The 15,820-nt window shown below is 37.9% G+C and overlaps 1 protein-coding gene across 2 annotated transcripts in view; it reads left to right on the forward strand.

The window, feature by feature from the left end:
- The window catches only part of acsl6 (acyl-CoA synthetase long chain family member 6), a 53,053-nt gene extending 38,829 nt beyond the window's left edge, over positions 1-14,224 (forward strand). For both annotated transcript variants that reach the window (XM_036589131.1, XM_036589133.1), the window contains 12 exons: positions 522-595; positions 826-903; positions 2,665-2,799; positions 5,137-5,271; positions 5,690-5,785; positions 5,922-5,994; positions 9,605-9,693; positions 10,518-10,634; positions 11,484-11,627; positions 11,742-11,843; positions 12,036-12,107; positions 13,222-14,224. In XM_036589131.1, the coding sequence (XP_036445024.1) occupies positions 522-595; positions 826-903; positions 2,665-2,799; positions 5,137-5,271; positions 5,690-5,785; positions 5,922-5,994; positions 9,605-9,693; positions 10,518-10,634; positions 11,484-11,627; positions 11,742-11,843; positions 12,036-12,107; positions 13,222-13,362 (1,256 nt within the window). In that variant the 3' untranslated portion in view covers positions 13,363-14,224. The remainder of the gene's footprint in view (positions 1-521; positions 596-825; positions 904-2,664; positions 2,800-5,136; positions 5,272-5,689; positions 5,786-5,921; positions 5,995-9,604; positions 9,694-10,517; positions 10,635-11,483; positions 11,628-11,741; positions 11,844-12,035; positions 12,108-13,221) is intronic.
- The last annotated feature ends 1,596 nt before the right edge of the window (positions 14,225-15,820 follow it).

The following is a 15,820-nucleotide window of genomic DNA, read 5'->3' on the forward strand; positions in this document are numbered from 1 at the left end:
ACTACTATTACTACTACTACTACTACTATTACAACTACTACTACTACTATTACTACTACTACTACTACTACTGTTACTACTACTACTACTACTACTACTATTACTACTACTACTACTACTACTATTACTACTACTACTACTACTATTACTACTACTACTACTATTAATATTAGTAGTATAATAATTTTGTTGGTAGTTTGACCAGAGGAGGATGAGTCCCCCCATGTGAGCCTTGGTTCCTCCCGAAGTTTCTTCCTCAGCTCTGAGGGAGTTTTTCCTTGCCACTGTCGTCCCTGGCTTGCACACTTGGAGGATTTACATTTCATGTTAAAACTTTGTCTTTAATGGATTTCTGTGAAGCTGCTTTGTGACAACATCAGATGTAAAAAGCGCTATACAAATAAATTTGACTTGACTTGACTGATGACATATAAAAACAAGCCCCTGTGTGTGTATGTGTTTTTGTGTGTGTGTGTGTGTGTATGTGTGTGTGTGTGTGTGTGTGTGTTCTTTCCTTTCAGGAAATCCAAAGGGCGTGATGCTTACACATGGGAATGTTGTGGCTGATTTCTCTGGCTTTCTGAAAGTAACTGATGTAAGTGAGTGCAGGATAATGGCTGTCTCCAGCAGCCTGTGGAAATTCCTCATGCTGTTTAGTTGTTACATTAATTGTAGATAAGTAGATCCTGTGTATTTCCAACTGCTTTGTTAGAAGAACAAGACACATTGTTTACATCTTTCTGAGCAACCCATTTTAACCACAGTGTCTGTGTCTTTGTGTGTGTGTGTGTGTGTGTGTGTGTGTGTGTGTGTGTGTTGCTGCAGAAAGTCATCCGTCCGAATCAAGACGACGTGCTAATTTCCTTCCTGCCCCTTGCCCACATGTTTGAGAGGCTCATCGAGGTAAGCAGTGTGATGAGGTGAGACAAATGACAGTCTGCTTCACACACTAGTCTTTAATTAGCTTACTCAATGATGAAAGACTTAAAGCATGTGAGAACCTTGAAAACATCTTGCTCCTCAATCTGTTGTTGCATACACTTCAGTTTAAAGTTAAAAAAAACAAAACAAAAACAAATGTTAATCACAAACAAGGGTAAGAAGCCACAGACTTCACACATACACACAAGACACCCTGACATATGCACACACACACACACATGAACGCACGAGGAAACCAACTGACTCTTCACTTCCTGTGTTGCCCAAAAGCTCCATGTCCTGAAGTGCCCCCCTGTCGGTTTTCGGCACGAGGACGTGTAGAGTTACACCCAGGCTCTGCACTAGATACAACTGCCATCAGCTGACACAACCAACATCTGCCTCATTTTTAGCCAAGAGAGGAAAAGGCCAGCTCTTGATAAGGAGCCACAGGACACAACAAAATAAATGAATACAAAAATAAACATATTGTTGCTGTCAGAAACAAAACCTTGGATCTCCAAAAATAGCAATGGTTCATATGAAAAGATTCCAAGTAGTTCTGTTGGTCTATTCAGCATGAAAATTTCAGACATTGTAAAGAACAGCTAGTGTAAAATATGCAGGGTTTGAATTCAGGGTGGGGTCCCAGACCTCCCGTAAGAGTGGCATAACTGAATAAAATGCTAGTTTTAAATGATTAGTTGAAGACACAGAAAAAATAAAAAGATTTCAAGTTCTGCCCATTTCACCAAACTTTATTGATTGTCTACACTGGCCATTTTTGTAATTGTTAGGGTTTTTGTTTTTACTATTTGGAACCTAAACACGCATTTTCTAATGATTTTGAACAGTTTGTGGGTGTGTCCAGCTAGCTGCAAGCACTTGCTGCACCGTGTACTGTTGCTGCCCCACAAGAAAAGAATGATGCAAGATTTGAAAGGCATGTGCCAGTTGTTTTACCTTATATACAGTCGTATGCAAATGCTTGTAAACCCCCAGTCAAATTACATATTTTGTTGACTTTCTAAGTGACAATAACTTAACAAATCCTCTACAGAGAACACATTACAGAGAACACATTACTGCACATTTTAATGCATGATTACTTTCTATTTGTTGAATTTAATAAATTGAGAGAAAACATGTGGCCTGTGCAAAAGTAATTAATAGTAAGTTAATATTTTACTGCAATGTGTCATTTTTATACTGTTTGTCTGCGAATTTTAGTGCAGAGTTTTTGTGCGTTTGCTTTTTCTGAGTTTAACATATTGAAAAAAAAAATAAACAAAAACATATAAAATGTGCCATAACTTCTGTACCGGCCATATTTTCATTTATTTTATTTCTTTTATGTTAAATTCAGCAAAAAATGCCACATTAAATTTTGCTCCCCATGGAAGATGTGTACTCATTTTCACTTAGAAAATAAAAAAAAACCATATAATTTGACTAGGAGTGTTCAAACTTTTACATATGATTGTATGAGGCTAATTTAACTTACAAATAATGGAGGTCTGTGTCACCAAAAATCTTTTTTGGGTGTCAGATTGCTTTTATATTAGCTGTAGCTAAAGGCTGCAGTTAGAGTGCAAAAGAAAATAAGCAAAGGAGAAGAAAAAACTTATGTACATGTACAGTTAACAAAACTCTTGCAATGCCATTCTCTGAACAACTCATTTCAAGACTCGCCTCTAGTGTTTGTTAGATTTAATGCACTGATAAAAATGTGTGTTTCTCCAGGCCGTGGTGTACTGCCATGGAGGGAGGATCGGCTTTTTCCAGGGTGATATCCGTCTCCTGTCAGATGATATGAAGGTCCTGCGGCCCACCATCTTCCCCGTGGTGCCTCGGCTCCTCAACCGCATGTATGACAAGGTGAGAGACACTCGATTGCAGCAACACGCTTAGGCCCACGCAACAACAGCAGCCACAACAGCACCTCAGTGCATATGTTTATGGTTTGAACATGAGCTCCGTTTCGTGCAGAAAGGATGTGATTGACAAATCATGTGTGAAACCAGCAAGCTGGTGCTCAGTCACTGTGCTCTCTGTGACCCGGCCATACCTCCTGTTTTTCTCCCACACCCGCATTTCTCACACACACACGCATGCACACACGCACGCACACGCACGCACACACGTTTTTCTTACTGTTTTCTCCTGTTGATCATATAGACTTCACCCAAAATCAAAAAAAAAGGATGAGGAATCTACTTTACACAATTTTGTCTTTACAGCTACGGGGCTAATGTACCCAGCAAGTAATGGAAACTTATGCGTCACCGATTAGCACTGTGCAAACTGCATAAATCATCTCAAACCACATGGAGTTGTAATCTCAAACAGCAATCTCATGGAGTAAACTTGAACAGACCTGCTTTTGTGGTTTCTGACACTGAATGACGTCCTGTTTGGTAAAAAAAAAGGCAACCTTGCACTATTCTTCCCTCGGCCCAAATGTAGTGTTTTTTTTGTTTTTTTTTGCACTGGAGCTAAGAGGCTAGTGTAACAAACAAGTTATAAAAGCATATAAATGGGGTCATCCTTGTGTTCTCACAGCCCTAGTTTCCCCAGGCAGTTTATTTTCTCATTGAAATTTCTAGACAACAGCTCCCTGCATTTCCAGGGTCCTGTGTGTCCTCGTTGAAATTTGATATGGACTACATGCTACAAAATCAGTTCAAACTGAGGTTCCTCAGTTAAAAAAAAAGTTATGTTATGATCTATTTCAACCCAAAGCATTAACAGGGATAGCTAAATGTATACTAAATCATCATTTATACGGTACTTTCTATTGATGGTGGCTGTGCTAAACTCTAACCCCTAAATTTACACTTGTGAAAATGGTACGTTATTGTTTTTTCAAGCTTTTTTTTATTTCTGTTAAACTGAAGATGAATAACTTAGATTTATCGAATTAAATTAAGTTTCATTTTTAAATGAAAAAAAAAAAATGCTGTACCACATCATGTCACTACCGAAACACAGAGTTTTGGTTCGTAGGCTTATTTTAGCCACACTCCTGCATTTTACAGCAGGAAGTGAGGCTGCATCCCTGTCCCTCTTGGCCACATGGTGAGCAGTTAAGATTCTATTGTTTTAAAGTAAATGTGTCCCAAAGTCTGAAAATCAGTGTGTAACATTAAGTATTGTCACTACTGAAACATATTTATATATTTTAAACAAATATTTTTTGTGTTTTTATGAAAAATGTTGTGATTGTATGGGTGAACAAATCTGTGTTTGCTAGTCATGTAGTGGCCAGAATTTTCAAGTTGTGCGCAAAATTTGTTAAAATTATCACTACTGAAACATTTGGTGACGTTTCGGTAGTGTTGAGATTGGTTTGGTAGTGACAAAATGGAATGTTCATTTGTTTTAATTTAATAAATATAATTAAGGTATAGGGTAATTCAAAGCAAAAGGATTTTGGTCTAAAGTCAAGTCAGAAATGTGTTTTGAAATGTGTTTTGTTCCCATATTGCCTTAATCATATTTCCTCAACATGAACATAAGAGTAACGTCTATACCTCTGGCACAGTTATAAACATATATCTGTTTAGTAAAAAAATCAGAAATCGTTTTACATGCTTAATTAAAACACACTCTGACTCTACATTTCGGTAAACAAGAATAAGAATCCCTTCACTCATAAGCATTTAATCGTTTTCAGTCATGATTTTATTTTAACTTCACAATATTAACAACAAAGCTGGCATTCATGCTAACACTGAAATCTTTGAGCACATCCTCAACAGCAACATCTGACCTACGTTTCAGCAGTGTTTTTAACTTGCCCTTAGCATATCCCCTTTGGGGAACTCCTTATAGCATGTCAAGTTTGTTACTGTAGTCTGCTAAACTACCTAAATGCTGTCCATGATTATAAATACCAGTATGACATGAAGTGTCAGAAACCACAGAGACAATTCTATTTCAGATTACTTGAATAACTCAACACAAGATGAGGCAAGAGTGTAACGTGGGCGTACAAATAATATGATGCTAATTAGCATGCTCATAAGCTTCCATTACTTGTTGGCTACATTAGCCTCGTAGCTCCAGGGCATAACTAAAGACACCAAATCAGCTATGTTTAGAGTAATTTTTGGTTGAATTATTCCTTTAACAAATATCAAGTACTCTCCTGTCTCTTTAACACACATACAGAAGATGCTAACGTTGTTTCTCTCTCTCTGTGGTGTTGTGCAGATATTCAGTCAGGCCAATAATCCAGTGAAGCGCTGGCTCCTCAACTTTGCTGCGAAGAGAAAAGCTTCTGAGGTCAGCCGCGGCGTCATCAGAAGTGATAGCGTTTGGGACAAGATCTTCTTCAGCAAGATTCAGGTGTGTGTTTGTGGCAGTGGTGGGCGAAATGGCAAAATATATCATGATACTTTGAGATACTTTCATGATATCCTTCATGTCATATCTATCTAGGACTAGTTGCTCTTTTTACTTTCTTCGTAACGAAACATGCAGTTGTTTAGTGTTGTTTACTGATTATATCCACAGTATGCTCATGAGAATGTGTAATAACTGTGACAGGCCCAGCCAGACTCTATTGACAGGGTAATGAAAATACATGTTTATATATAACATCAAACTGTTTTATTCCAAAAAATCAAGAAGAATTTGGTTTGGCATGATATGGGCGGCCCTTCAACAACTAATTAAATGAGTTGACGTGCTAAATATGATAGCTTCCCATCGGAAAGGATTGAACTGAATAGAATTGACTGATTATGACGTGTTTGCTTTGCAGGCAAGTTTAGGCGGTAGGCTACGCATGATTATTACGGGTGCTGCCCCCACATCCCCAACTGTTCTTGGCTTCCTGAGAGCAGCACTGGGCTGTCAGGTGAGAACCACATGCAAAAGACATGTACATCATTCAGAGTAAAATGACTTTTTCATCTCCCACGTCCTCTAACCTCCTCGGATTTTTATCCTGTCTGTGAATGCTTATGTGGGTGCATGCACATGTGTGTGGGCAGGTGTATGAAGCCTACGGGCAGACAGAGTGCACAGCTGGCTGTACTTACACTACCCCTGGAGACTGGACCTCAGGTAAACCTCGAAGCCTTGTTAGCCTTAGTTATACATTAACTCAGACATGTAGTGCAAAAACACGTCACTTTTTTCCTGTAAAGGGGGAAACCTGCAGAGCTACTCAGCTTGGACATTGCTCTCACATGTTAAAGGGATACTGCGGCCAAAAATAGCTATTTTTAAACAGTTTCTGTTCCAACATAAATAAATCCCAAATATAGTTGATGAGTCAAGACATGTTTGGTGTCTAAAGTTTGTTTCTTTATTGTTGCACTGAAGCTACAAGGCTAATATAGTTAGCAAGTAATGGAAGATTATTTACCATCAGCTAGTGACTTGCCTCAAATAGAGTGGTTAAGTACTCTCAAATAGACTTTATGTCTAGGTGTGAGCTTTGTTATAACTGTTATACTGATATGCTGCAAAAGATGTGATTTGGATGCTGCTGGTATTCTGGTCAGCAGCAATGGAAATTGCCTGATCACCTCCAATCCTGACTTGGTCAGCTACATCAGATATTGTCATGGTCAGGGTCTTGTGCGCAAAACAAGCTGTGAGCCAGCTGGTGCTGAAGCGTGAGTGATTGTAATATTTTTTGAATTCCGACTGTGTTTGACAGTGGAGGCACAAGTACATGCGACTCGTAGAAGACAAATCACTTAAGAAGTTCAACAAAGCTGAAGTTGGCTTCTTATTCAAATGTCCCGTTTGTATGCTACAGCAGCTTCATTCAACTGCTTGTACAGCTACCAGAATGTTTCTGCTGGTCTATTTTAGGTGGAATAGAAAATTCGAACGAAAAGCTGGCAAATAAGAAGGCGCCTTCAGGGTTGCAGGAATTCAAATATAAAACAATTACATGCCAATTTTTGCTGGGCCCGTGGGGCTATTAGAAAGCAATACTGACAAAGGTTTATCTACATAGTGTTCAGTTTAGTTTTGTACTATTTTACGCAATAAAAATATTTCAGATTTCTTATTATTTTGGTTTCTTATTAAAATCTGTACAAATGAACAAAAGTACAGTCTCAATTCAGGCTTCTATTACTATTTTTATCTATGCCACGTAGGCCTACTTTTGTCTATTATTTTACTTTATAGAATGTCAGAAACCACAAAAGCAAGCCTATTTGAGCTAAACAGCAGACTGTGGTTTGATGCAAGTGTAAGATAATTTCGGTCTGAAGTTTGCACAGTGCTAACCTGATGACTATAATGTTCCATGACATGTTATCTACATTAGCCTAGTAGCTCCAGTGCAAAACTGAAGCAGCAAACTTTGGACCCAAACATGTCTGGGGGTAATGGAATTGAAGTTCGCGCTTGTGTGAGAACTTGAAAAAACATCCTAGATGCTTTTTTTCTCACAGTCATAGAGCATGCCTGGTAGAAACAGAACTGCTCTTTCTAAGTTCCTCTTTTTAAGGGTGAGAATGAATTTTCCCAGCAAGATGGAAAAAAAATTTTTTTTAAAGATTGCTTACATAAGGTTTGTAGACAACCAAACAAGCTTTTTGTTGGCAGTGTTAAGACTATATTAAAAGGACGTGTTGAATGATTCAGTGATGAACTGCTGTGTTTGTCTGAGACAGTAGCAGATACCCAAATAAGGACAGTGTTTGTGTTTCTCTGCCCCAGCTGAAAAACTGCAGACAGTCTAGCCAAACAGGTCAAAGGACTCCTATAATCTCTCTTCTGTGCCCCAGAGATAAGGTCACAAATAAGGGGCAAGACTGGCATCTTGCGTTCTTCTGGTCAATAATTAGACACCACACTGTAGACAACTTACTGTAAGCTTTAAAAGTGGAGTTCGTATAGATCTGTAGTCTGTAGTTGTAGTTAACTGGCCTTTGCCTTGCAGATGGGTGTGTTGTAATGCCTGTGAATTCAGTCCATCTAAAATAAACACATGCTGACAACAGGGTGGTGATACTTTTTGCTTATACAGTATGTATCTTGCTGGTGGTTATTGTCTTTGTGCTTACTGGTCTGCTCTTTAATATTTTATTTTCTACATTTTTAGGCCTTAAGTTTTAAGATTCATCTTTCTTATCCTTAGATTCAAGTCATGATGATTCGTGTTAAGCATTAAACTTCCTGTCTATAAAGCTGAGGAAAAATAAATCAACTACTCCCCCTGGTGGCTAGCATGCAGTCCCATTTACTTCTACTACCACTTTTGTGATAAGGCTGCTTCGTTGTGATACATTATTTTGATCACCATAGTTCATGTTGGTTGTTATATTATTCTAAGTTCTCACTTTATCTATGTGCAAAAGTTTTTTTGCTGGGCAAATGATGAGTAAAAACAAGTTAACACTTTTTCTGCAGAGAACACACTTCTGCACACTTTAATGCAAAATGACATGTTATTTGATGAATTTAACATGTACAATTAAATATAAAATGAGGCCTGTGAAAAAGTTATGCCACATTTTATATATACCCCCCCCCCACTATATTACACTCAGCAAATAAATAGAAACCGTGCTGAAAATGACAGACCATGTCAGTGTTTATTTGTAGAGAATGTGCTAACTTGTTTTAGAAAATCAACAAATGTAATTTGACTGGGGATTTTCAAACTTTGGCATACAACTCCATCGTGAGAAGTAGCTGAGCTTACAGGATCATTTCACGCATGCTAGGATTGAAAATTGCAAGAAGAAGCCAGGGAACACCTACTTTTCACTTAAACCAAAGAACATTAAGGCCTGCTTCTTAATCTTGTGTGCTCTGAGTACATTTTCCCCGAAATGCTTCTTCTCTGAGAAGGGTAATTTAGGGGAATAAGCCCCCCCCACCCACACTTATTTTCTCTCCTGATCTTATCCAGGCTAGTCGCAACACATTCACCACATGGCTGCGGTATAACAAATTTCCTCTGACTAATGGCTTTCCTGAAATGTGTTCTCTCTGAAGCTTTTTAGGGTCAGGTGATCTAATTATTTGTCATTGGATAATAGCGATCTATTCAGTTACATTAAGTAAGAGAAGTTAAATTTGTGATTAAGGAATATTTTTGGATTTAAAAGGTTTTTTTTTTTTTTTGGAAATGCAAGGTTGGCTTTAGGTGTAGGTATATAGCAATGTGCTAAAGTCTCCCTTCAGCATATTACTCTTAATTATAACTTACTTAGATTTTCATCATAAAGACACAAAGACATTCACTGAATCTTGCTGGAGATGAGTTTGTGTGTGAGTTTTGTAGGTCAGCAGAGTTACATTCACACCTAATCTGTTCTGTCGTGTGGAATAATCGCTGACGTGTTCAATTTGTTGTAATTATTATTTCAACAAAAATAATTAAAAATAATGCTGATAATAAATGAATTAACATGACACTATGTAATAAATATAATCACAGTAACTATTAAATTGACAAAATCGTCACATATCAAGTGTTTATGTCTCACTATTGTTAATTATTTTTCATTGTTTAGTAAAGTTATAAAGTTCTCATTGTATTTATTTGCAAAATACAATTTACAATACAATCAACTCATGCAGAAATACGGTTTAGCTTTACAGTAAACGATAGTAATAAAAGTATTATTGATTATGTGCATAGTTCAGCATCATGGGTCAATGACACTAACGATCATTTACTCATCCATTTTGTTTATAGGTCATGTGGGAGCACCACTGCCCTGCAACCTCATTAAACTTGTGGATGTGCCAGAGAAGAACTACTTTGCCTCCAAAGGAGAGGGCGAGGTAGATATAACTTGCAGTGCTATACTGAACATCTCAGAGTCCAAATTATTTGCAACCAATACATTATACAGGTGATTCCAAACTGGGGGTGCCATTTAGCCCTTATACCTCTAAAAAATTAATCATTTTTCTACACTGAATCTAAGAAAACACACAGTCACCAGTCAATATCACAGTATCACTGAAAATAAAGAAAAAAGCAAAACTAAAATGTACATTTTTCATAACCCATAATAGATGACTCATGAAAAAGAATGATTCAGGCATGAGATGTTAAATGGATTCACACATTAATGCAAAAATAATAAGATATTTTAAGTATTTTAATGGTTATTTTTCAAGGTAAAGTGTAGTTGGGACAGCCAAAAATACTGTTCTCTGAGTACTGCAGAGAGATTGCATTAAGGTTCTAAGTTATCTGAAACATGCACACAGATTATTTTGAAGGACATTTTACTAGAGTTTAAAATGTCTTTTACCTTTAATTAACATACATATGTGTAAATGTAATATCAGTGGGACACAATCCAGATACCAAACTTTGATTTAAACAATGTTGATTTGATGTTGGTAAAAACAACGGAATCAACATAGATCCCTAATGTTGAACTTGCTTTGATCTTGCTTGTTATATTTGGCCATTGATTTTGGAAACTTTGGAAAGTCATCCATGTTGAACATCGATCCAATGCTGATTTATTAGCACTCACTAATGGTTGAATAGCTACTGATCTATGCAATCCATGTTATGTCGCCTGGGCAACAACACTACCTTTGTAATATGATTAAAATGGAAGCTCAACAACGTTCTGCTTAAATTGCAGGTGTGCGTCAAAGGTCCAAATGTCTTTAAAGGTTATCTGAAAGACCCGGTTAAGACAGCAGAGACTCTGGACTCTGATGAGTGGCTTCACACAGGAGACATAGGCAAATGGTTACCGGTACGTTTGCTTTAAAACATTTGAACATCTCATCATGTGGTGCTTGTAAACTCAGATGAACAAGAAGATGCACTGGAGCTCCAAGGCTAATAAGGATAACAAAGCTAACACTAGGTTATTACCCTAACTAGCACTGTGCAAACTCTCAAACGATACTGAGTTGTTAAGTAATCTCAAATGTGTCTTGCTTGTGTTGGTTCTGATACTGTAATGCATACTTTTATCTGTAAAAATGGAGAAATTCCAGGCTTCGCAATGGCTACTGTTTTTCATGGGAGCATGTATGTTCCTGATATCCTTCCAGGATCCTGTATTTCCAGGTCTTTATGTGCTAGATCAAAGGTCTTGTTCCAATTCTTTTTTAACTTGCCCTCACCCACTTTAACTTGCAGCAGATGGGGAGGAGGCAACAGTAGGGATTATTCAAATGGAACACACCCGGCCTCAGCAGATTAAAATAGATGGATGTTGTGTCAAATAGCAATAATTTCTGGGCAAGTTTTTCTTAAGTTTATGCTTATGTTGGCTTGATTCCTCGTTGCTCCAGTAGGTCGCTTGAGCTAATACAACAATGAAACCGCTCTGAAATCAAGAATTCCCCAAAGAGGAAATAGTGTGGGTACCATGATGAGGGAATGTTAAAAACAGCATAGAAATGAGGAAGTCGGTAGATGTTGTCATTGAGGATGTGCTCAAAGTTTCCATAGTTAGCACAGAGGATAAATTATGGTAAAAAAAAACACTGTACATTGTTTTTTTGTTAGTTATTTATATCACCACAGTCTTTCAGAACCCAAGCTAACTTTGTAACATCCATCCCTGCCAACTGCTCTTGTTTTCTTGTCTCAGAATGGCACACTAAAAATCATAGACAGGAAGAAGCACATCTTTAAGCTGGCCCAAGGAGAGTACATTTCTCCTGAGAAGATCGAAAATATCTACATCCGCAGTGAGCCTGTGTCTCAGCTCTACGTTCATGGAGACAGCCTGCAGGTTGGTGTTCTTGGGGTTAGGAGAAATAGCTATTAGCTAAACACTGAGCTGAACAGGCTGCACTTCTATTCCTGCTTGTCATTTATAAGATTCTTCCATTTGCTTCCCTTGCAGTCTTGTCTGGTTGGCATTGTGGTTCCAGATCCTGAGGTGATGCCCTCATGGGCCCAGAAAAAGGGCTTAGAAGGAAGCTATGAAGATCTGTGTAAAAATATGGTAAGCTTTGTGCAACTCTTCGACGTCACAGTTCTTTAGAAAACAGTTAAATACATCAATGTTATGAATATTATTCTAATCAAATTATAATCAGTGATAAATATTCCAAATATAATGGGTACGTCATCACCTGTCACTGTATACTGGGATATCATAAGTGACCCATTTTCCACATTCTTTTTATTTCTGAAGGAACTAAAGAAAGCCATCTTAGATGACTTGGTGCGTTTGGGCAAAGCCAGCGGCCTCCACTCATTTGAGCAAGTAAGTGTGTAGCTGATAGTTCTACCTTTGTGTGAATGACAATGGGGTCCACCAGCAGCACAGTGGTGTTTTGTTATGAGATAACTGATCCAGCAAAGACTCAGGTTATACGTATTTTTTAAAGAACATTATCCAATATATTTTAAGGTATTGCCTTGATTTTATGTGATGTGTTGCTGTAATAATAATTGAAAGCTGAAATTTAAACAGCTCAGATTTCCCACTGTGTTACTAACCCTGCATCCCAAACCGCCTACTAGCTCATTAGTGTAGTAGGTATAAAAGTGTGTGGTTTGGGACACAGCACTAGATCTATCAGTAAGATGTGTTTAACAGTCCAGAAGCTCCTTTGGCTAATTTTAGCTTTACTGTGCTGCTCATTTGTTGGCAATTAAAATTCTAAGCGTAAGGATTAAGGATGTATTTATTGAGCTAAGGTGATGTTGGCTTCTTATTAGCCAGCTTTCTTTTTCTAAACTTGTTCTACGTATAAGGCTCAGGAATGTAACTGCAGCACCTTTTAAGGTGGAACGGAAAATTTGAATAAGAAGTTCAGCTTTGGCAGTTTTGATAGCCGTGTTTATTAGTTTTTGTAAAATTTGATGCTTTGGAATGTTCTGAACTTGAGAGATGTGCAGGTTATACAAAGCCAGTCCACCAATCTAGTTGGTCTTCTCTTCTTAGCCTTATCTGGAGACTCTATCTTAAGTTCCCACATATTTTCTCATCTTCTTCCATGATCATTGTGGTCTAACATAGTCAGAGTTACAGCTTGCCTACCAAAATGGCAGCGGGGTGTTCTTAATGTTGTAATGGAGTACTATGAGTATCTAGTCATAGCCATAGGCAAGGCACTTAACCACCCAGTGCCTCAGGTGGTGTTGTGCTGTTCCCAGACTAAAGTACATAACATAACATTTTGGAACTTTTGAGAGGCTATTTATGCTTTTTGTTCAAGTCAAGCCCGTGCTTATTGTTTGGGCCTTTTTAAAAATGTTGATTACTCCATTAACCACCAAAACAATCATGTCGATTTCTCGATTACTGATGAAACTGAGAGTGAAAGTCGTAGCAGATTCATTTACTAATCCCAGAAAATTCTTCTCATTCACAGGTAAAAGACATCTACATTCATAGTGAGATGTTCTCCATAGAAAACGGATTGTTGACCCCCACGTTAAAAGCCAAGAGGCCGGAGCTGAAGGAATATTTCAAGCTAGAGATTGAGCAGCTGTACAACAACATCTCAATGTAAAAGTTGCCCGTCACAAAACAAAGGCTGAGGACTTTTCTTTTTAGCGACATTGCTGATTAACCATTTGTCCTTAAATTCCTTCATCCAAACCCCTAGCGGACACAAAAAAGCACGCAGAATGAGCCATGTACAGCGAAATGGAGCATGATCCAGGTTGCCTGACCTAAAAGAGCAGCTGTAGTTTGCCCAGGTTGTCAACAGTTGGTGTGCCTTTGGAAAAAGTGGCGTAACTACAACCAAATTTGTCCCCACCAAAAAAAGCAGCAGCAGCTCTGACTAGCGTGGGGGTTTCATTCATTTCCTTCATGACAAGGCAAGGCGGTTTTCTGTGGTTCATGTCCGTTCAACTGTATTTTTTTTTTCCAATTGTCAAGAAAAAAAAAAGAAATTTGGTCAAAGGGCAATGCATGTTATGTACCCAGCACTCAGTGGGCTGATTCTTGCTTGAGATTTCTATTTTGTTTTTTCAGGTCATCATGAAACACGTACACAATCGCAGACACGTACATAGCTTACACAATCATCACACGATAGAACGCTATTACGCTAGATAGTTACATTCTACTGAATTTGCTCGCTTGAGACAAGTGAGCATGCCATGGACTTAGAAATTTTGGACTTGTCAAATGTATTGGCTTTTCAGTTTTTTTTTTCCATTCCAAAGTTTAAAAAAATAGTGTAAATATTGGTGAAAACTAGATGTAAGCATATTTAAGCAACGGTTTGAATGGATTTTTTGCGTGTAGTGAAAAAAAAACTGTAACTATAATTAACTGTTGAATGAATCAGTATCATATCTTTGTATTTAATAAGGGGGGTATGGATGGGGACAAAAATAAAAGAGAATCTGCTAAGATTTCAATTGACTCCTCCTTTTCATTCTTTCCTGTAATGGAGAAAGTAGCAAACAGTATAACTCAATGTATGTTTAAACACAGGACTTTGCAAAAGTCAGAGACCACACTTGCATTTATTTAATCTCCACTCAATTAAGTACGAGTTTCTCATTTTTTAGCACCAGGAAAGAAATAGAAAAGATGTTTAACAGAAAATTACACATAAGCTTCATCAATTAAATAGAATGTCCATCAAATCTGTCAGTACTTAATTTGTCCACTCTTTATTACTACCACTTTAACTGTTTTATCTTTCCAGAAGAGTTAAACAACAACAAAAACTGACCAACAGCTGTGTCCTCCCAGCAAAAGCTGTTCCCAATGACATTCTGTCCCCCTTTAGAGAGTAACTAACCTTCCAGGGATATGTTTACATAAAAGACAGAGTGACTGTATGAGCCTATATTGCATATTTATATTAAATATTTTGACAGTAAAGAGACCTGTAGCTACAGCCCAATAACCAGACACTAAACACACACAAGGCTAACTCCTGTTCTAGAGACAGAGACGGCTGCTATCAACAAACGCCATCTGTCCTACAAGGTTGGCTGAAAAACGCAGTGATGCAGGTTAAATAAATGATGCACTACTTGTATACACTACTTGCATGGTAGCCTATGTTCAACTAGACTGTATCCCTATGCAAATCAGCCTACCTATCACTTGGTAAAGTGACTCAAGTCCTGTAATCCCACTCCTGCTAACCCCAAGTCCTGTGTCTTGAAAAGACGTTTGTTCTGTTGTACTGGACTCACTTGTCACTCGCTAGCTTCTGGTTAAGTTTTACACAGCAGCATGCTCTAAAATGCAAGTAGTAGCAGTGGTCAGCAGATAGCAGCAGCCAGCCCATTCAACCACAGTGCGAGATGTCTGCCCGTCTGCTCTGCTGCCAAGTCTTTCATAGGACTTGCTGTTGTTTTCTAATTCACAGTTAGAAATGGGGCCATTTCTGGGGACAGCTCCAGGGGACGTCTGGTCACCCTACGCTATGGGTCTGAAAGCATGTGTAGCTGGCAAGAAGCCATTACTGAAACTAAAATAGACATAAAAATTGCAACAATATCAAAATTGGACATCTAAACTGTGGAGTAAGGTTTTATAGATTGATCAATTCTAAATTTGTGATTGATTGCTTGGATTGTGAGTGCAACCAACTTCTAAGACTGAACTTTGGAGTTGTGGAAAAATATCACAGTAGATTTCTTTGAAAGACTGAAATCAAATCTCTCAAAAAGAATGGAAACTATAATGAATGCCAAGGGTGGGCATACTAAATACTGATAAAAACTGATATTTTTAGTTGTTCTGGCTTCGGTTGAATTTTATGTTAAATATAATAAATATATGTTTTCTGATTTTTTCCCCTGATGCTGAAAAATGAATAACTTGTGCTTAAAGGCCATTCTGACTGGAAATAAATAGAAGGTTGGTCTCTGACTTTTGCACAGTAGTATATATTTGCATCTAGAAATTATATTTTGGAGAACTAAAATTCAAAGTCAGTTGGGATATACATAAGGTGAGACACTATTAGCCGCATTAAAGACACCACATAACAG

This window comes from Colossoma macropomum, unplaced genomic scaffold (assembly GCF_904425465.1).
Source record: "Colossoma macropomum unplaced genomic scaffold, Colossoma_macropomum, whole genome shotgun sequence".
Classification (NCBI taxonomy): Eukaryota; Metazoa; Chordata; class Actinopteri; order Characiformes; family Serrasalmidae; genus Colossoma; species Colossoma macropomum.